Raw genomic sequence first — 19,076 nt, 5'->3', positions numbered from 1 at the left:
ACCCCTCCCCTCCTGCACATTTCACTCTATTTCACTCGGCAAAAGCCGTGTCACTTCAATTAAATCACACACCAGCCAAAGTTTTCACTGGAGCAAAACCCTGTCCCCAGCCCACGAGCAACATGAGCAGGTGATGGAGACTGAGAACGACAGACACGACTACGCACATCCCTCTGAGGCCATGCCAGATTTTCAAAGGGAAGAGCTACAAAGAGTGTGGTGAAAGGTGGCTATGCTTCATGGACAAAGCACGAGTTTTCAGTGTTAAAATCTATTTGACTTTCCTCTCTGGACAAAACTGGTGAAAAGAGAATGCAGGTGATTCTGTCTGGTCAATGGTCAATGTGCAATGAGACGCCAAATGCTTAGTCCATGCCAAAACATGTCTAGAAACACACAGCTGATGCAAGCTCTCTTTAATCTGCCTCTCACATGGAAAACCTAGAGGATGCATGCTTGGAGAGCTTGGCATCCATCTGTGCTGTGATCTTACAATGTAAGTATCCATGAATGGCTCCAACAAAAGCACTAATCTTACTGCCCTTACATGACTAGGAAGCACCCCAAGTTGAAGACACCACCACAAAAGCAAGTGTCAGTTGTGACATTCTCCCAGGAAGGCATTTGCTTCTGTATTCACCCTTTCATGCCAACATCCAAACCCCTCTGAGCCTGGACACCCTCTGCTACACCCAGTTTCACCCTGGCGTAATCCCCGATTCAATGGACTTGATTCCAACTCCTGCAGTTAAAGGCAAACAAAAAGAAAAGGAGGAAGGTTCTGATAACCACCACAAAGCAAAACACGTCATTCGTGTCTTTTGCAACTGCCAGTTTGCTTTCCTTCCCCAGCAATAAAGACGAAAAAACCTGCCTGACATCTTCAAACCATTTTACAAGAGCTCATTAATCAGTCCTACAGGCTCTCACAAATCTCACTTCCCCCAAACACTTCTGTTGGAAGGACTTACATTGCCTTCGTCTCCTTATCTGTAAAATGGAGACAAAGAGCTTAATTGATTTACTCAAGGCCAAACTATGACTCAGTGCTAGGATCAGAAATCAGGAATTTCTGGCTCTTGCTCCTATTTCTTAGTGCCTGTAAAAAAAACATGCTATGTCTGCATCCTTGTCAGGTACTTAAAAATAGCTTCAGGCTCCTGATACAACAGTTTCCCATCTCTAGATGAAGAGATGTCCCAACAGCCACTGCAAGTTGGAAGTTGTCCTGTTTTGAATTGCTCTGGAGCATCACAGTGACAGGCGTGGCTAATCAGAATTACCAAAAGCCAGGGCTTAAGTCTGCTTCGTTATTTAAAGCAAGAATGAGAAGAAAAGACTGCAGTCAAGCTCTGTGCAAACACAGGGCTTGTCCCTTCCAGGTACACCTACCACTTACCCAATGCAAGGATTGTTCTGGTATCTTGGTGCCGTGTAGGAAAAAGGAGAAATGTTTTTGTCGACGAAAGATCCAAACCCCAGCCGGAAATTGCTAGTGAGCTTTCGCATCTCTTCAGCCAGCTTGGTCCCCAGATTGCGAATATTATCCAGGTCGTCATTCATGGACAGGGAGAGATCCATCAGGTAGTAGAGGTCCACAGGATAGTCCTCCACTTGCCGAACCTGAACTCGGAAGGAGGTCTGGTCACCTGCACACACACAAGAGTTGAGAGGGGTGAGAAGGAAACACCTAGCACACATAAAACCCAGATGGCAGGCTTTGCTTCTCCCCCACCTACAGAGCAGACAGATCGCATCTAAAGAGGGTGAGGGGAATAAGCTTTTCCAAATACATCCCTTAGGAGACTAACAGGAGAGCAGGTAATAACTTCGGGTCCTTTTAAGCTATGTAGTATAATGGCTGGAAAGAAAAAGACACACCTATAGACTGCATGTCTCTATTTTACTTTGGAGATATGGGAAAGGGTTTTTCCAGCTCAGCTGAGAAAATGTCTAACGGTGGACACATGAAAATGCTGCTGCCCCAGACCATGTACATTCCAAGGGTGCTTTCCTACCAAACTGGAAAGAGAAGCAAGCAGAATGAACCTCAAATGGATTTTTCATGGACTACTGAAGAGGGACCCTGCACGTGCTTACTTGGGTATGGCCTCAAAGCAAGCCAGGAGCAGTCCAAGAAGTCCTGCACAAAAGAGAGAAGGAGGGGGAGCAGGAGAAGGAAGAGGGTCAGGATAAAACAGCCAGCGTGACAAGAACACCAGAAGTCAAGCTGAAGCAGACACAGAAGAAACATCTCTTAAAAGGGTATCTCCACTGAAAAAAAAGTCATGCCATCATCATTCTGGAGAAAGCAGGGCAAAAGGGAAATGAAGTGGAAAAAGAAGGTTTCTAGGGCCACCCGGGGAAGTACCAAGGCAGAGGTGAAGCTTCCTGAAGTGCTGAACACGAGGGAAGGAGCTGACAGCTCTGAGTCACAGGCTGCGCAAATGTGAAGAAGAGCAGAGGGAAGCCCTTCCCCTGACCTTCCCCTTTGCCAAACCGCTTTCACCAGAGATGCTCTCCAGAAGGGGTGCCCCTCAAAAAAAAGTGAAGTGGCTTCAAGGTGAATTCAACTTCACACCAGAAGGACCTCAATGGAGCCAGAGAGGAGGTGGCAAATGTTTGCCTTAAGCTTTGCTGAGAGAGGGGTCAAAATGGAAACCCCAGACTCCAGTACCCTCCAACCCCAGACTGGTTTGGAGATTCCATGTCCCCAGCTGCCAGCTCAGACCCTTTTCCAGCTCAGTAGGGTCTCGGACCCAGGGACTCGGATCCTCTCAAGACCAAGCTCCCCCTCCTGCCCACCTGTCCCAGCTCTTCACAGGCAAGGCTGAACTTGGGGCACTGGCAGGTTCTGCAAAACACTTGTGGCTTCCCCTCCTCTTCCCCAAAAACGAATCATTTTTTAGTACTGTGAAAACATTTCCCCAACCATTTTATTGTTCTCCTCATTGTTTGCAGCAGCACAGCTGCTCCCACTTACTTCCAGCCCAGCAACACGCAGCAGCAACATCCCAAAACTGCCGTGCTGGCGAGAAATGGCACCAGGGGCTTTGCAGCCCCGCAGGCGGGAGCCCTGCGTGGCACCTGGGGTCACACTGTGATGAGCCACATGCAGGGCCAGACACCCTCCCTTGCTTCGTAGTGACTCCCACAGCCGTCCCCATGTGCAGGGGGTGAGCAGGTGCCCTCTCCCAGCCCTTGCAGCCACCACTTCAACCCAGCAGCATCCACCCCCTTGGAAGGAGCCGGGTTCCCAGCACCCAGGGGGACATCCATAAAAGCCACAACCTGCCACTTTCACAAACAGAGCTGTGAAGGGTTTAGATCCAGGTCCGTACTCTCTGCTCCACCAGTTCCCCGTGCATCTCACCAGCTCGGTGCTGGGGTACCAGAGGAGTCAGCTACAGCTCCTAAACCAAGACCTTCCCTCTATTTAATGATTTCCCTGCCCATTTAGATCAAGGGTGGCTTCCAAGCCAGGGCTTCTTTCTTACGGGTAATTGCTCCCCCTCACAGTCTGCTACAACCCCACAGGGCTTGCGAGAGGCACCCTCCACGAACACACACATGTAGGTATTGCCCAGGAAACTCTTGCCATAAATATTCCTCTTCTTTTCCCCGGCTTTCGTTTCCTGCAGGAGCAGGACTTTCCCGGCGCAGCGCTGAGATGCGACACACTGCGGGATGCAACTCAGCACAGGGTCTACAGTAAGCAAAGCCATTGAGGCAGATCTACCAAATCAAGTGGCCTGGCACTTATTTTGGGGGGGACAAAGGAGGACATCATTTATATACTGCAAAACCTGTTAGCACTGATTGCAGGGTAAGAAACTGCGATGGCAAGCTCGACTTCGATTCAGTGCTGCAAGAATGTGTGTAACTCCAGGAAAATTCATTCCCATGCCTATCTTTGTCATTCCTACGCAATTTCCTGACTGGAATACCCAAACCCTTTCAGAAAAAGAGGATGTTTCCTTCCGCATGTAATGTCCACAACATTTCAGTTTTCAAAAGCCTCTTCTTTATGAGCAGGTCTGAAGATGGGAATTCCTGTGCCAGAGAGTGTATTTGGGATGCTCTGATCAAACCTTCTTCTTTTAATAGTTACAAATTTATTAGTCCCTGAGAATCATCAAGAATAACAGGAGCCTGGGGCCGGTTCTTCTGTCTTTCCTAACTGCACAAATTGGTTATATCAGAGAAAACATTGCTAATGCATGTAGATGTAAGTGCAAAAGAATTTCTTATTCTCTGTGCGCAGTAACACTCTCACACTCCTAGGGATAACCCAGCCCCCTCTTTCCCCACGAACTGTCACCACCATCCTCTCCTTAGGGCTTTTACTGAAAAGCTTTTAACTTAAAACAGAATTCAGAAATGTTTCTTGGATACTGTCACACAGAGGCAGCGCAGAAACCGGAAAAACTGCTTTTGGCCAATTTACAAACATAAACTTGACAATCACACTTATTCACGAAAAGCTGTTCTTTCTGCTTGGCGAGGCTTAAGGCTTGATGAACAATACAACTTGAATCTATTCTTTTTTTTTTTTTTTTTTATTCCTGTTACGCTCTTCATATTTTTCATCTAACCAGGACAAGCTGCTTTATAGCTGGACACAAGACTAAAAAGCAATAGTATAAAAAGTAAATGCTCGATTTGAAAGCTACGCCGTGAAGGACATCAGTTTAAAGCCTTTGGGAATCAGCTCTGGGCACGGAGATTTGGGGCTATGGCTTCTGCCACGGGATGATTAGATCAAACTGCCTGGGTGGGAACGGCAAACAATTGACAATTCGCTCCCTTCTGCTTCTGCTTAGCCATCTAAGAATAAAAGATCACCATCGCCACAGACCGCCGCGTGCATTCATCTTTGAAATAGTAAATTGTTTAAAAAAAATTTTTTTTTTTTTTTTTTTTTTTTTTTTTCTTTTTTTTTTTTTTTTTTTTTATTTTTTTTTTTTTTTTTTTTAATTCCTGTTACGCTCTTCATATTTTTCATCTAACCAGGACAAGCTGCTTTATAGCTGGACACAAGACTAAAAAGCAATAGTATAAAAAGTAAATGCTCGATTTGAAAGCTACGCCGTGAAGGACATCAGTTTAAAGCCTTTGGGAATCAGCTCTGGGCACGGAGATTTGGGGCTATGGCTTCTGCCACGGGATGATTAGATCAAACTGCCTGGGTGGGAACGGCAAACAATTGACAATTCGCTCCCTTCTGCTTCTGCTTAGCCATCTAAGAATAAAAGATCACCATCGCCACAGACCGCCGCGTGCATTCATCTTTGAAATAGTACACTCTCCATGCCCAAAATTAAATCAACATTGTCTCCTTTTTGTCTTGGGTTCACAGGGTGAAACTCATTCCCAAGCTCAAGGATTAATGGATAATTTAAACTGGGGATGCTAATACAAGGGTTTAGGAAGTCATCAGCCCCAAGATGGAGTGCCGCCCAACATCAAAAAGAGAGCAAAGACGGGAGATACTATTACAAACATCTAGGTATGTCCCTCCTCCTGCCGTGACTCTGATGCTCTGCAAGAGGAGCACAGGGAGGGGAGCTCCTCGGCTCAGCTGCGGGGGCCCTTGGGGCCATTCCTGCAGCTCAGCCCAGATCTGGAGGGCTCCTCTGCTGTCCAAGGAGAACGCAAGGTGGCCACGAGTGTGGTCCCCTGGGAGGGCTGCCAGGAACATCACACCAACCCTGTGCATCTGATGGCAAAGTCCCTGGGAAGCCCCCTCCAAAGCCCTGCTGCAGACCCAGCCGATCCGCATCTCCAGCTGGGCACTGGGAAAGGGGAATTTGCTGAGCACCAGGCACTGGGCACAAGGGAGGGTTTGTGGGAGGCACGATGTGGAAGCTGAGCCAGCCCTTTCTGATAAGAATTGCCTCAAGAAACATGGAGGGATAACAAGGCCCTATTTTTATAGGAGCAAACCTGTTCCATCAGCAACATTCAGTTGCAGAAGCTGCGCATCCAGTGGTGACTACCCTCGGGGACCTGCTTTTCAGACTTTAAGCAGCAAAATTTCTTTACATTTGAGGGTCTGACTGATGACAGCAGTCATACTGCTGAGGAAGAGTCAATTAAGAGACATGATGACTATCCAGCCCCTGGAATTAAAACAAAAAATCCTGCAGCAACTAGTAGGCTCTGGGAGAGCACTGGTAGCATGAGCACCAGCTCAAACTCCTGTTTTTCTTGGGCAAAACATATTTCATTTTTCTGTACGCTCATGAGAGCTGTCACAAAAAATGTAAACCTTAGAAACCCACACCAATTGCTTACAATGAATCGAGCTTTTATATTTGCTTCTTAACTTTGCAATAAAGAGCTTTTTTTCACCCTTCAGAAATATCAGCTGCCAAATTTTTTCAAGAATTCTGAACCCACATTAAAGTCTCCCCCCACCATGCAAAAACTTTTGATAACAAGCATGCTCGCGTGGCTCCGTCCAGCCATTCCCTTCTAATTTTTAATTAAAAAGAAGAGATTGAAGAAAAGTGATGGCTCAGGGGAATGAAACAGGGATCTGGCCACAGTCCAAGGCCTGAGTCACAAGTTCAAATCTCCGTTTTCGGCCTTGATCCCACGGCTCTTTTGCATACCGACAGAAAACAGATATGCGTTTTTGTTTCCAATTTATAGAAGGAGCTGTCTCAGTTTAGAGTCAAGCACTGTCAGCTTGGTGGAGGATCCAAAGTTATTTTAACTCCTTCCACCCAGTGATTACATTTTTTAAGTCGAGCAGGTTCCTTTTAACCACATACAAAGGTTTAGTCTAGTACTGACAACAGTTTTGGATGGGAGTTGACTCACCTCACCTCGGTGTCATCTCATAGAGAACATACACCACAGCCCCAAACCTGTTCGTGATGCACCACTAAGTTGAGAGCTCTGGAAGGGACCAGCAGCCACCTTCTTTAGCAGGCTACAAGGTGAGGGGCCGTCACACAATCTTGGCATGCCCAGGCCACCCTTCCTCACCCCCACAAACACACCCCAGCTTGTCGCTCGCAGCCGTTGGGGACTCACCAGGACGAAGATTCAAGGCGACCTTCTGAGGTGTGATCTGTGTGACGTCCAGGTGGGTCTGGCCGGAGCCCTTGCTGCTCAGAGGGACGTTCTTCACCACGTTGATGCTGCTGCTGGGGTTTTCGATGGCTCCGGCACAACCGTTTGCAATCAGGTTCTGCAGGAAGTCGCACCGCGACGTGATGGACTTTGTGCTGCCGAACTCCTGGAGGGTGAAGAACGGACAAAAGTGAAGGGGAGGAAGAAACACCAATCCCACAGCAGTAGCTTTGTTTTAACCTGCTGGTATCTGTAGCAAACAGGAGATGACAAGGAGAACCTGGTGTCATTTGCGGTGGCTGTATTCAAAAGCAGCCTGCACTGAGCCTGTCAAAGGGATCTACCAGAGAAGAAGTCCTGCCAGGGTTTGAAAACTGAATTTGCTCTCAGACCACCACAGTAGAAAGCTAAGCCTGGGTTTTCTCCCCAGCCACAGCAGCAGCACTTGCTCCCAGCCCTGTGAAAGCCCAGCAGAGTGTTTGGTTTGCTGCCCAGAAGGCCAATTGCCATCTCTTGGAGGGGAAAAGGTGAGGAGTTGTTGTTTTTCACACGTGCATTGATTTGAAGGAGCTTTGCAAAAGAGAGAACAAAGTGCAAGGAAGTGGCACTGTGGCACTCCAGAGAGTGAAGTCAAGATGTGAAGCTGGAGACTGAGGCTGGGTGGCTCCAGGGACCTGTGCCCTCTTCCCCAGGGTGAGATGCCACATGTCCCCACGCAAACACCCCGTGTCCCCTCTCCCTCCCACCTCCACAACCGCAGGCGATGCCAGGACACCGCCACGTGGGGAAAAACAGAAAAGTGACCCCATCCAGCGGTCCCTGAAGCGGAGCCCAGCCAGAGGACGGGCTGCCATGGCAGGGATTGTCCCTGTACCCGTCCCCAGAGCTCCAGCCCTCGCTGTGAGCCCCGTGCCTGCTGCACAATGCAGCCTTGTGCGGGCGGCGCTCAGGAACAGCCGGACACACAATGCAGCCTTTTGCAAAGAGCCCATTTGTTAGAATGCCTTTTTTTTTTTTTTTCCAGGTTGTTTTTTCTTTTTCGCCCGCCTGCTGCACAATGCAGCCTTGTGCGGGCGGCGCTCAGGAACAGCCGGACACACAATGCAGCCTTTTGCAAAGAGCCCATTTGTTAGAATGCCTTTTTTTTTTTTTTCAGGTTGTTTTTTTTTTTTGCCACCCCCAAAAGGGCCAAAGGGAGCAAGCCGCATGCCCAAAACTTGTTGGGATTTTCAGCAGTCGATTCCTACTTATTTTTGCACTGCAACAATAGAGACAACCATCTTCTGCTCCGGGGCTGATGGACTGAAACGACATGAAATAATGCAGAGAAGATGTTTGCCGCCACGCCAGCCCCTCCTTCAGCTGCACAGCCCAAAACCAGTGTGGGCCTGAATAAACCCCACTTTTTCCTGATGCTCCAGCATGGCAGAGGACGGGGGAGACATCGAGGAGGGAGAGGTCACCCAACATATCTCGCCTTCACACCCTGCAGGGTGCTCCGGGGGTCCCCCAAGGACAGCCCCGGCTGCGGGGCCCGAGGAGACAGACAGAGGTTCTGCTGCATTTTCTCACTACGAGGTCTCAACGCTATTTAAAAAATGTGAGATTTGCATTCCAGCATCCAGCAGCAGGACCCAGCCAAGGAGACGGCACGTCAGACGGATGCAAACACCAATTTCTTGGAATGCGTCGTGTAAACAGACGCACTTCCAGAAGGGAGGACTGGGACTATTTAAATCATCTCCAGCATGACAAAATAAAAATCAGAATCCCTCACAAAACCGAAAACAACGCCCAGCCTTTCAGAGCTGCACATTCAGGGCAGCCTCGGAGACAAGTTTATCTCGGATGTGGTTTGACCTAAAGTCAGCAAAAAGCCAGCAGGACCCAGGCGCTCTCCTGGACTGGTCCACCCAGCTGTGGGACACTAGTGGGGAGATGCTCTCCCAGTGCCTGGACCACAACTCCAGGTGAGCACCTCTGCCAGCTCATTTCTGTCAGCCACCTATTAGAAAAGACATTCTGGTTGTGCAAAAAGCAGCACAAACAGCATCAGGAGCGCAGCCAGGAACCTTTAATTATTCCCCAGGAATTAACACTGGAGAGGAGTACCCACATAGGATGATATGTAGGGCTGCTCGTACAACTGCAGCCTTTATCAGGCGTTTCCAATCCTCGCCGGGGTCTGCTCCAAAGGCTCTTGATGTGAACGGAAAGACTCGACTTCAAAGGGCTTTGAAGAAGGACTTAATTTTCTGGCTGAGGCTGGGGCAGCAGAACAAGAGCCAGGAGGGGTAGGCAGCCCGGGGAGTGAGGGATGGTGGCTTCCTCCCCCCAGCTGCTACTCCTTAGCAGTTGAGTTCCTAACACCACGAGAGACAGCTCTGGGTATGGTACTGTTTATAGCCATCTTCATCATCCCAGCAAGGGGTGTACACAAAAGCAGCATCCGCACGCCGAAGAGGAGACAGCGCCAGCACATGGGGTGAGGAGCATTCACGTGGGACCTCTGGGAGCTTTTTTGGGGCAGAGCACCCGTGCATGTGCAAACCTGTCTGCTTGCATGATGGTGAGAAACGGTTACCCCGGCAAATGTGTTCTTCTGCAGCCTCCGTGACAAAAGTTCTCCAAAGGAAGCCCAGAAGGTTGGGGGAAAGCTCCTGATGGGAGCTGCACAAAGCAGCATCACCTCTGCACAGGTCCCCCTCGCTTGACCCAGCTATTTTCTCTTAAACTTTCTTCTAAAGTGGGCCCACAGGTCTTGCCATGGGACAAGCTGCAGCTCAGATAAATCCAGGCCTTTGCTTGTTGAGTGAAACGCTGCAATACCCGGTGTGGAAGAAAATACCCCCCACCCTCAGGGGTGCAAATGCCCTGGGGAATGGGTGCAGCTCAGCGCCCAGAGGCCGCAGGACTGGCCCCTGCTTCAATTTCTAACCTAGGCAGGGTGACACCAAGGAGGGGAGTGATGGTGGCCTCGGGAACACCCCAGCAATGGCCACAGCACCCTGCAAATACCCCTCACGTGCACCCACAGGTCAAAACCCAAAGCCAAAACTGCAGCTACCAGGTACCATCACAAGCACAACGCTTTCCGCAACCGAGGAAATCAAGGCTGACGGAGATTAAATAAAAGGAAAAAAAGGATGGGAAGTTTTGAGGAGCAAAGGGTACTGTGCAGGTCCATATAATTCAGGAGCAGCCAAGCCGAAAGGCAGCTCCACACCACTTCAGACACGGCATGCTGGTTCAAACCCCAACTCCCCCTCAAGCAGAGGACACCTCTCAGGTAGTTAAGCAATTTGGTACGCCCAAAGACCTGCCAACCATCTGCCTGCTTCAGCAAGAAATGCAGCAGGTACCCCACAGCAAGCAGGAACTACCCCGAGCATTGCTTCATGCAACAGAGAAGCATCAGTTGGGAAAGAAGATCCCACCTCATCCTCCTCAGTAACACCCCGGCCTCTGCACTAACAGGCTCACAAAAGCACATGCACAAAAGCAAGCAGACAGAGTGAATGGAGACAACAGCATGACAATTACATGCTCATCAGTTTGAAAGCTTTAAGGCAAATTGCTTGCTTCATGCCATAAAAACGGAGAATAGCGCTGACTGTATCTCACTATACCTAACTCCTCACTACACATCCTGACCATTTTTTGCTTTAATCAATCCAGTTCTGAATTAACTCTGTCTGAACTCTGCTTTTTTTCTCCATTTGAAAAAATTCACTTTCCCTCTAGGAACATCCTTGATTATCCTCCCTCATTCTCCAGGCACACGATCCCGAGATGGGAGAGGATGGGGTACAAGCAATCCGCTGGAAAACAGATGGTGCCATTGGGGAAATTTCCGTTCGATTCATCAAAAAGGAAATTTCAGTTTAATTAATGCAACTAATGAGCATCTCTATTTTGCATGTAGGCAAATAAATACACCCACAGAGGTAATGCCTGGATGAACACACAGCATACGCACACCCAACGAACAAGAAGAGCCCCTGCATGTTGGTACACTGCTCCCCAAAGCAGCAAACGAAGATAACAGCACCGTAATGACATAATTCCACCACCACCACCCTGCTACTCCCAAACGCTCTTTTGGAGAGCATCTCCTCTGCAACCTCTCCAGGTAGGTTTATCATGAAAGGAAACTCCATCCATCTCTCACATCTCCCCTGGCAGCCCAGAGGACAGCGCTGAAGCCACCTCCAGAGCTCTCTGCTCTCCCCAGCGAGCCTGACGAGCCCCCATGAGCCTTGGCAGCCTGAGAGCACCACAGAACATCAACCAGCATCCTCTTCTCCCACCCACAAAACGCAGGCTGTGGCAGAGATCACACAACCCCACGGGCCAGCGTGCAGTTTCCAGCCAGAGTCTTTCACCAGCAGCGTGTCAGCGATTTCTAGTCATTGCCAGCTTCTTCTGGAGCTTGCAGGGAAGTTGAGGAATCTCCTCAGATTCCAGCACAGACAAAAAAGTCTCCATCACCCAAGAGTCACTTATTTCTCCCAGACAGCCCTGTTTCAAGGCAGGCTCAGGCAACAGTAAAGGCCACACATTCATACCTCCTCTCCTAAGTGCCATTCAAACAGATCATCCCATTTCAATCCTGCCTCTCAAGGTATTCTTGCACAAGCCAACATAATTGATGTCGGCTTCCAAATTTCCAACAGCCCAAAGGCTTCTGGTTAGCTCAACAGCCCCTGGGGGCTCTGGGGCTGCCGGATACCAGAAGCTGCTATCATCAACTCATCCATCATCACCCTCTTTGATGGGAGCCGAGATGCTGAACACAAGCAGAAGCGGAGAGAGGCTGATTCAAGCACCCTCTGCTAACAGGTTAGGAGGTGCTGGTTATAAATTTATAGTATCTTGACTACTGTGATGTAAGTGTCTATCTATACTCATTCTCTTACCCTCACAATTCAAGGCAATGTAAATACAAGGAACCTTTTCCTACTTGGAAAGCCATTGGGATAGGGCTCCTTGTGTCCACAGAACTGCTTTTGTGCACTCCTAACCCCTATTCAGAGCCCATGGACGCTTGAGACTTTCTGCCCCTCTGTGGTCATGGAGACCCTGGATCTGGGAGTGCAGAGGGTGGCAGAGGAGGATGCAACACTGCAGGAGATTGCAGGAACCATGGTCATCTCTGGGAAACAGCATGGCTTTCCTGCTCGTACCACTCCTCTGCCATGGCTGGGGTGTCCCTCACAGCATCGGCACTGCCGAGCACCCAGGGTGACAAAGAACAAAGAGGTATGACAGCACCATCAGGTGATGTTATTCCCCATAGGGAGGAATATTATATATAAGAAGGTATATATACACCAGAAGGTATAATAATGTATATATTTTGTGTATATATATTATATACATCTCTACACTTCCTGTATATATAATACATATATACATAGTATAAAATATATACTTATTTACACAATTATATATACTTACGGACTTTTATATAATATATTATATATTTTTTTATTATATATATACTTCCTGATGAATTATTAATTGTTGCCTACCAACATCTTAGCCTTGATACTGAAGCAACAGCAGAGCTATAGAATTTGGCTGGCATATAGGCTTACAGGCAACCCACTGCTGCGAATGACAGCTAATGGAAAGAGAGATGGAAAACAGACAAAAAGCAATTTAATAAGCAGCAAAGGGAAGGGGAAATAAGGTGGTGAAAGGACTATGCAAAGAAAGCAGATATTAAGAGTTTATAGTATTACATTAAAACTTCTGAAGTCCAAAATCTCCAGATATCTTTTATAATCCCATTACCTCACCCGATGATCTCAGTTAAGGAGAAATAATTAAGAGTTTCAAGCAGTAAATTCTAAAAAATCTACAGAATCAGAATAAGTACTTGCTAAGTTTTAGCATGCGGCGTGTAATGGGACAGCAGCCTTTTAAACACGTAGCTCTTGGCACGGAGCACCTTGCAATGTATTTTTAAATAGCCGCTGCAGGCTAAAGGTCAGGAAGTATTACAGCACTTCCCTGTAAACACGCGTCTTCCTACTTGGCCCCTCCAGTCCATTTAGGAGTATTTTTTTTTTTTGGTAACCCTCCTGTTTGCAAGATAAGAGTCGGGCTGCCAGTCCCACGGGCTGCCATACAATTAGCGGTCACAGCGACCACCAGATAAACATTTCCACTGGCAGCATTTCGCAGAAGTTGTATTACGAGGCCAAGGATTAAAAATAAAATAAATAAATATTAAAAAACAAAACAAAACAAAAAACACACCAACAAAAAAAAAAAAAAAGCAAGCTATCGGGTACCCATAGCTTAATAGTTAGCGTTTCTGGATCCAATCCCACCACCGCAGATTAGCTGGCTGGAAGAGGAGCTCTTACAGCTGTTTACAAGATGTCTCAAAAGCAGGATCTATTGCTTTACCCTTTCCCTTCTGCACATCGTTTGCCCTGGTGTCTGCAGCAGCAGCAGTAGTGGTAGTATTTAGGAGGTTTTTCCTTGGAGAACTGTGGCTGTGCCTACGAGTAACTGAAAACCCAGTGAAAGAGACCGGGAAAGCCAGAGGCTGGGTACCTCCAGAGACACAGATGAACCATGGGGCTTGAGAGCCCCCCTCACCCCATCCTCATCCTCCAACCCGAGGAGCTGCAGCCACCCCAGGCAGAGCTGGCAGGAGGAGGGACAGGAGCAGAAGATGAGGACAAAGGCAGCACCTGCATCCTCAGCTCAGCATCACCAGCTACAGCTGGGAGGTGAAGTGTGTGCTCAACCCCACAGCTTGCCTTCCCCAAAACGGGACCAGCACAGCCACACCAGAGGAAAAAGGGTCAGCAAGGAACAGGAGAGCACCACTCCTGCCCATGTGCATTGAGAGGTTCAAGATCATCCACTGCTCCGGGGTTTCTCACAGCCCAAAACTTGTTCCCGGCACAGCAGCTGTGCCTACAAGTAGGCAGGGTCTTTCCCTCCTTCTGTAAGCGTCCTCATTTCTCTCTTAAATATTTAGGACAGATGCAGACAACAGCTGTCTATGGATTGGATGTTACCAGGTCTTTCACACGCCTTGTTCTCTAAAAATCATAAGTCTACATGATAAGATGTATATTTGGTAAGATATATATCTCTATCTATATACATATATCTCACTCTCTAAACTCAAGAGCAGTCCTCAGGGAGCAGGGAAAGAAATTTGCAATTTCTTACAAACCAAGCAGGACTTATTAAATTACGGGTGAGCAGCTTCAGCACCAACATAAGGATGCATTTTCACCCCAAACGGCACAGTTAAGCTGTGCAACTCATCGCCACAGCACACTGCGGGTGCCAGCAGCATGGATTGGCTCCCAAAATGACACAACAGATTCAGAAAGGAGAATTATCTCTGTTACAGACAAAGAGCCCATGCCAGGCCAGGCCACGCAGCAAGGGACACGTAGCAGGACGCCAGCTGGGGGCTTGGGGCTTTTTAGGGAGAGAGCTTTCGAGCAAGGCTCCCTGCAACACAGAGCCCGTGCAGGGACCCTGTAACCACCGAAAACAAGAAGGTAATTGAAGGGGCAGAAGGAGTGAAGGAACAGTGCTGCTCTGTTGAGGATGCACGGGGGCCAGCGGGGTCAGAGACTTACTTCCTAGTGTCAAAGAGCTGGAGAGAGACATACACCCAAAATATGCTTTGCATGGGAGCCCCCGCTGCCCTCACCCACCCTTCTGGCACAGGGTGGTGTCAGGAACAGGCAAGGAGGGGGAAAAATATCTCCCTTCCTGCGTTACAAAAAGCATGGAAGACAAATGAGGTCTGCCCACCTACCTCCTTGGAGCACCAGGCACACTTGGGATGAATGAGGAGACATTCTTCACAGGACGTGGCACTTCCACTGGTGCACAGATTGAGACCTTCAGCAAGAGAGAAAAACAGAGAGTTGGGTGGGCTGAGCAGTTACTTCAATACAGTGCTCAGGGGGATTCTGAGATATTAACGTTAAACACAGTGTAAATTCAAACAGTGGCAAGAGCAAAGGATCTCCCAGGAGCTTAAAAAGCTGGAGAAGAAGCAAGCCTCTCTTCACCTGCAAGGAGCTTTCGTTTTCTTTTCCTTCCCCAGGAAAAATGAAAAGGACCGAAACTGGTTTTGTGGGACTGAGAACCACCAAAACTCGACTCTGGTGATTTTTCTTCCCTTTTTTTTCAGTGGCTTCTGGTTAATCAAAGAGTTCATCTGCTCATCTTCCTAATGAAATACTTCCACCACTGTGGACAGAACTCAACAGCTGTTTGACCAGCCTGAAATATGGGGGTGTCTGTACGAATCCGCCGAGATACCGACTTCTAGGCACATCTTCTGATTTTTTTCAGCTGAATATATGGAGGTCCCCTCCCCAAAATCTTCACCTTAAAGCAACCTTGGAAGACATTTGTCTCCCCCTCCCACACAGGTGATTTCCACAGTGGACTAAATGACTTTTAACTCATTACGGGAGTCATTTCCACAGGGTACCCAGGTTAAGCCAGCAGCATGTTTGTGCTGGGACGCATCCAAGGCTGGCTGGGGTGGAAGATGCTGCCCCACGCCGTGGCCGAGGGCTCTCCCTGCCCAGGACACTGGCAAGGGCTCTGTGCCCACCGAGGCAGCAGCAACCAGGGCAGCGGTGATGCTCAGTGCTCCTGGATTGCTGGGGTACCGAGCAAGTTTCGCTTACAAAATCTACGACTTGGGCTTTAGGCTTTAAAAATGAAGTGAAACCACCCAAGTTAAGCCGAAGCAAACATCAGTGGTATGGGCTGTGAATGCAGCAGCTTGTTTAAGCGTGCCTGTGGCTATGAATGTGCCCTTCGATACCACCGATGCCCCATCTCCCCCGGGTGCAGCTATTAACCTCTACTGTCAATAACTGATTAAACAAATCTTCAACCGAGGGTTCAGCACAGAGGCTGCACACTCCAAACGAAATGCCGCGGGCTCAAACTCTCAGTCTGCTATTTTTTCTATCCCAAACGTCAATAAAAGCATTGTCAGGCCCCGATTTTCAGCCAGTTGCATCTGCAGACATCATTGTACCACGCTGCTGCTGGGTATAATCGGCAAATTGGGCAGACTTGCCGATGGCTCCCAAAGAGCCACATGGAGTTTTCTCCTGTCCCAAGAACTTTCTGCCCCAAAAGCTTTGGAAAAGGGATTTTATGCTGTATCCCATGTGAATATTTCACTGAAAAATGAAGAGAGGTGGCTGCCTGGGTCGCTCCCATCCAGGGCTGGGCTGCGAGCGCAGGAAGCAGTGAATCAAGCAGGACAGCTGGAGGAAAACTTAAGCTAAAAGCAAAAAGGGGATAAGTAGGTCCTGTCAGTAATTCTCAGCCACCGCGGAGGCACGACCGTGACAGAGCCCTGTGCTTGACGGGGCTCTGCTGCCCACAAGGTGGTTAACTCTAACCCGGGAGTGCAAAGCTCTGGATTTTCTCTATGGCTCTCATTCAGACAGGCTGCTTGGGCTCATTCATACCGAACAAGAGCCTTCTTAGGGGTGGGTTTGTTGTTTTTTTTTTTAGCTGGCTGTTCCACATACCCAACCGTTTCATTCCTTCTTCCCATTCACAAGTTATATTCCAGCTCCTGGACATTGCAAAAGCTCAGAACATATGTAAAATAAAATGTAACTTGTTCAACTGAGTTACCATTTGCACGGAGATTAACACTTGCATTTCCAAACACTACAACACAACTGAAAGTTTTTCCTCAAGAGCTGCTGTTCTGGGTAATGCAGCAAAAATAATGGGCTTTGTAAAGCAAACACTTGTGTTTGGACCCTGGCACCCCAGCCCTGGCTCCCCCATGGCTTCACTCGCCCGTCTGCATGGAAATAGGGTAATATTTACCTCTAGCCCTGACTGCTGGATTTTTGAGAGTTTACTTAGTAACAGTAAGACCAAGGTCTCCTCCTTCCACCGGGTGCCATGACCAAAGCAGCCCACGCTCCTGTGGCCGGCCACGGCGTGACATTCCTCCTGGTGGCAGCTTTTGAAGTTTCCAAGTATGCTTTTGTTTCCACTTTGGAGCAAAACCAATCCGCTGCCAGCATTGTTGTGAAAACGGAGCTTTGTTAAGCCCTCTGAATTTGGACTGAAACCCGAGCTTTTGGAGTTGGAGTCAAAACACGTAGGATTTTCCAGATGCAAGCCTTTGCTGTGCTTGGTTCATCTCAGTCCTTCCTGAATCGGGTAAAGGAAGAACCTGAAGATGCTCACGCTAGTCCAGATCCTTCCAGGTGCTGAGGCAAGTCACCAAGACTGGAAGGAACTCAGTCTGGTCCTTAATTCAGATATCCTTAATGAAACCACTCCTAAACTTCAACTAAACTTCTTATAATGGGGAAAATTCCATGCAGGATTTAGTCTGGAGGAAAATAATTCACCCCTTCTGGACCACTGAGCTCCACACCCCACACATGGGTGACTTCATGCTGACTCCTAAACCCTGCGCCTTATTTCATTCTGCAAAGCAGTGTCCAGCAGGCATGAAGAGCATCTCTAAACGGCATCCTTCCCTTGGGCTGAGCCGCAGGAGAACCCAAAAAAGCAGAGGAAGGCAGGGCATCCCACTAGACAGCAGAGATTTTAATACATCAAACTACCGACGCCGAGCAAGATAGGAAACTCTCATGAAAGGTACTCAACAAATTTACTCATAAAGATGCTCCGGGCAATTAGACCACATTTTAAACCTGTTCTGCAAGAAATCCTAGTTTGGGCAGCTCCTCAAACTGAGACAAATGTACTGGCTTGCTTGGGGGGGAAAAAAAAAAAAGTGATGTACTTTATCTGGCTAAGGGTGAAAAAAAAAATCATCTTATTCATGCTCGCAATAAGCGTTCTAACAGCCTCTTCCCTGAGACGGTCTGCTGCACTATTGAATCATCAATTCTTAGCATCAGATGAACTAACTAACTAAATAAATAAAGAGCTAAGAAAACCTCTTCAGCGTTTTTGCAGTCGCGTGCCACAGCGCTCTGCCAGATGAGCCTCTTGTTAAGACAACTCCTTAAAACATTAAGGACTGAGAGTAAGGACAAGAATGGTGGATTCAGGCATTTTGTGGTCTCCTTTTATATAAAAAAAAGTTTTCCGGGCTGCTCAGAGGAGAGAGAAAACTCATTTCCAGCACGACTGGAGCAGAGCCACAAACCCTGCTGCCATCTCCCAGTGCCTTCAGGAGCTGTAAGAGCATCCCCGCTGGGGACAAGGACCGCTCCCGGGACACAAAGCTTAGGTGGGGGGGAAGGAGAGAAGGTGAGAGCTGGGGAAGGAGAGAAGGTGAGAGCGTGGAGATGGGTCACTGGCAGAGGGAACGCTTGTGCCTTTACGCTGCCGTTCTCCACCCGATCAATTAATACACGCTGCTCAGGAAACATCCCAGGGAAGCGCGTTTCCCTTAACAGAAGTGGTTATAGTGGGTTCCGATAAAGTATATACACAGAGAGAGAGGTGTATATATACAGCAGTTCCGCGCTTTTTAAGGCGAAGGTGTAAAATCCCGCCCCGCAAAGCCCAAGGATGCGGTCCGGCCCCAAAATGCGGGTCCCCACCGCCCCCGCAACTGGGGGACAGGACGCGGGGTGCGGGGTGCGGATCCCGGGAAGGCTCGGGGACCCCGCCGGGGCTGGAGGGGGATGGGCAGAGAGCCCCATACCATGGAAGAGGAGGAGGGGGGACGGGGGGGCAGAGAGCCGCGTCCCGCCGGCAGCGGGGCTGGAGGGGGAACGGGCGCAGCCACAAAACAGAGCGCGGGGAGAGGGGAGCGGGGCTGAGGCAGCCGGGAAGCGGCGGGGAGAGAGGGGGGAAAACCCCGTCAATGGTAAACAAAAGTGGAGCGAAGCGGGTTTTGGGGGGGATAATCCGCCTTCCGGGGCGGCGTTTGCAGGGCCCGGAGCGGCGGGGGAGCGGAGCGGCCCTTACCTCTGCCGGGCTGCAGCGGGGCGGCCAGGAGGAGGAGGAGGAGGCGGAGG

General features: G+C 48.9%; 1 protein-coding gene across 1 annotated transcript in view; it reads right to left on the bottom strand.

Annotated features, from left to right (window-relative positions):
• ITGB5 (integrin beta 5) overlaps positions 1-19,070 on the bottom strand; it is a 63,283-nt gene extending 44,213 nt beyond the window's left edge. The window contains exons 1-4 of the mRNA XM_014940205.1: positions 19,027-19,070; positions 14,888-14,973; positions 7,045-7,249; positions 1,400-1,649 (exon numbers count right to left, since the gene is read on the bottom strand). Of these exons, the coding sequence (XP_014795691.1) occupies positions 1,400-1,581 (182 nt within the window). The 5' untranslated portion in view covers positions 1,582-1,649; positions 7,045-7,249; positions 14,888-14,973; positions 19,027-19,070. The remainder of the gene's footprint in view (positions 1-1,399; positions 1,650-7,044; positions 7,250-14,887; positions 14,974-19,026) is intronic.
• Positions 19,071-19,076: the final 6 nt, after the last annotated feature.

The sequence above is a fragment of the Calidris pugnax genome, unplaced genomic scaffold (assembly GCF_001431845.1).
Source record: "Calidris pugnax isolate Ruff unplaced genomic scaffold, ASM143184v1 scaffold21, whole genome shotgun sequence".
Lineage (NCBI taxonomy): Eukaryota > Metazoa > Chordata > Aves > Charadriiformes > Scolopacidae > Calidris > Calidris pugnax.
Note: the sequence above shows the minus strand (reverse complement) of the source record. Positions and strands in the feature narration are given on the sequence as shown.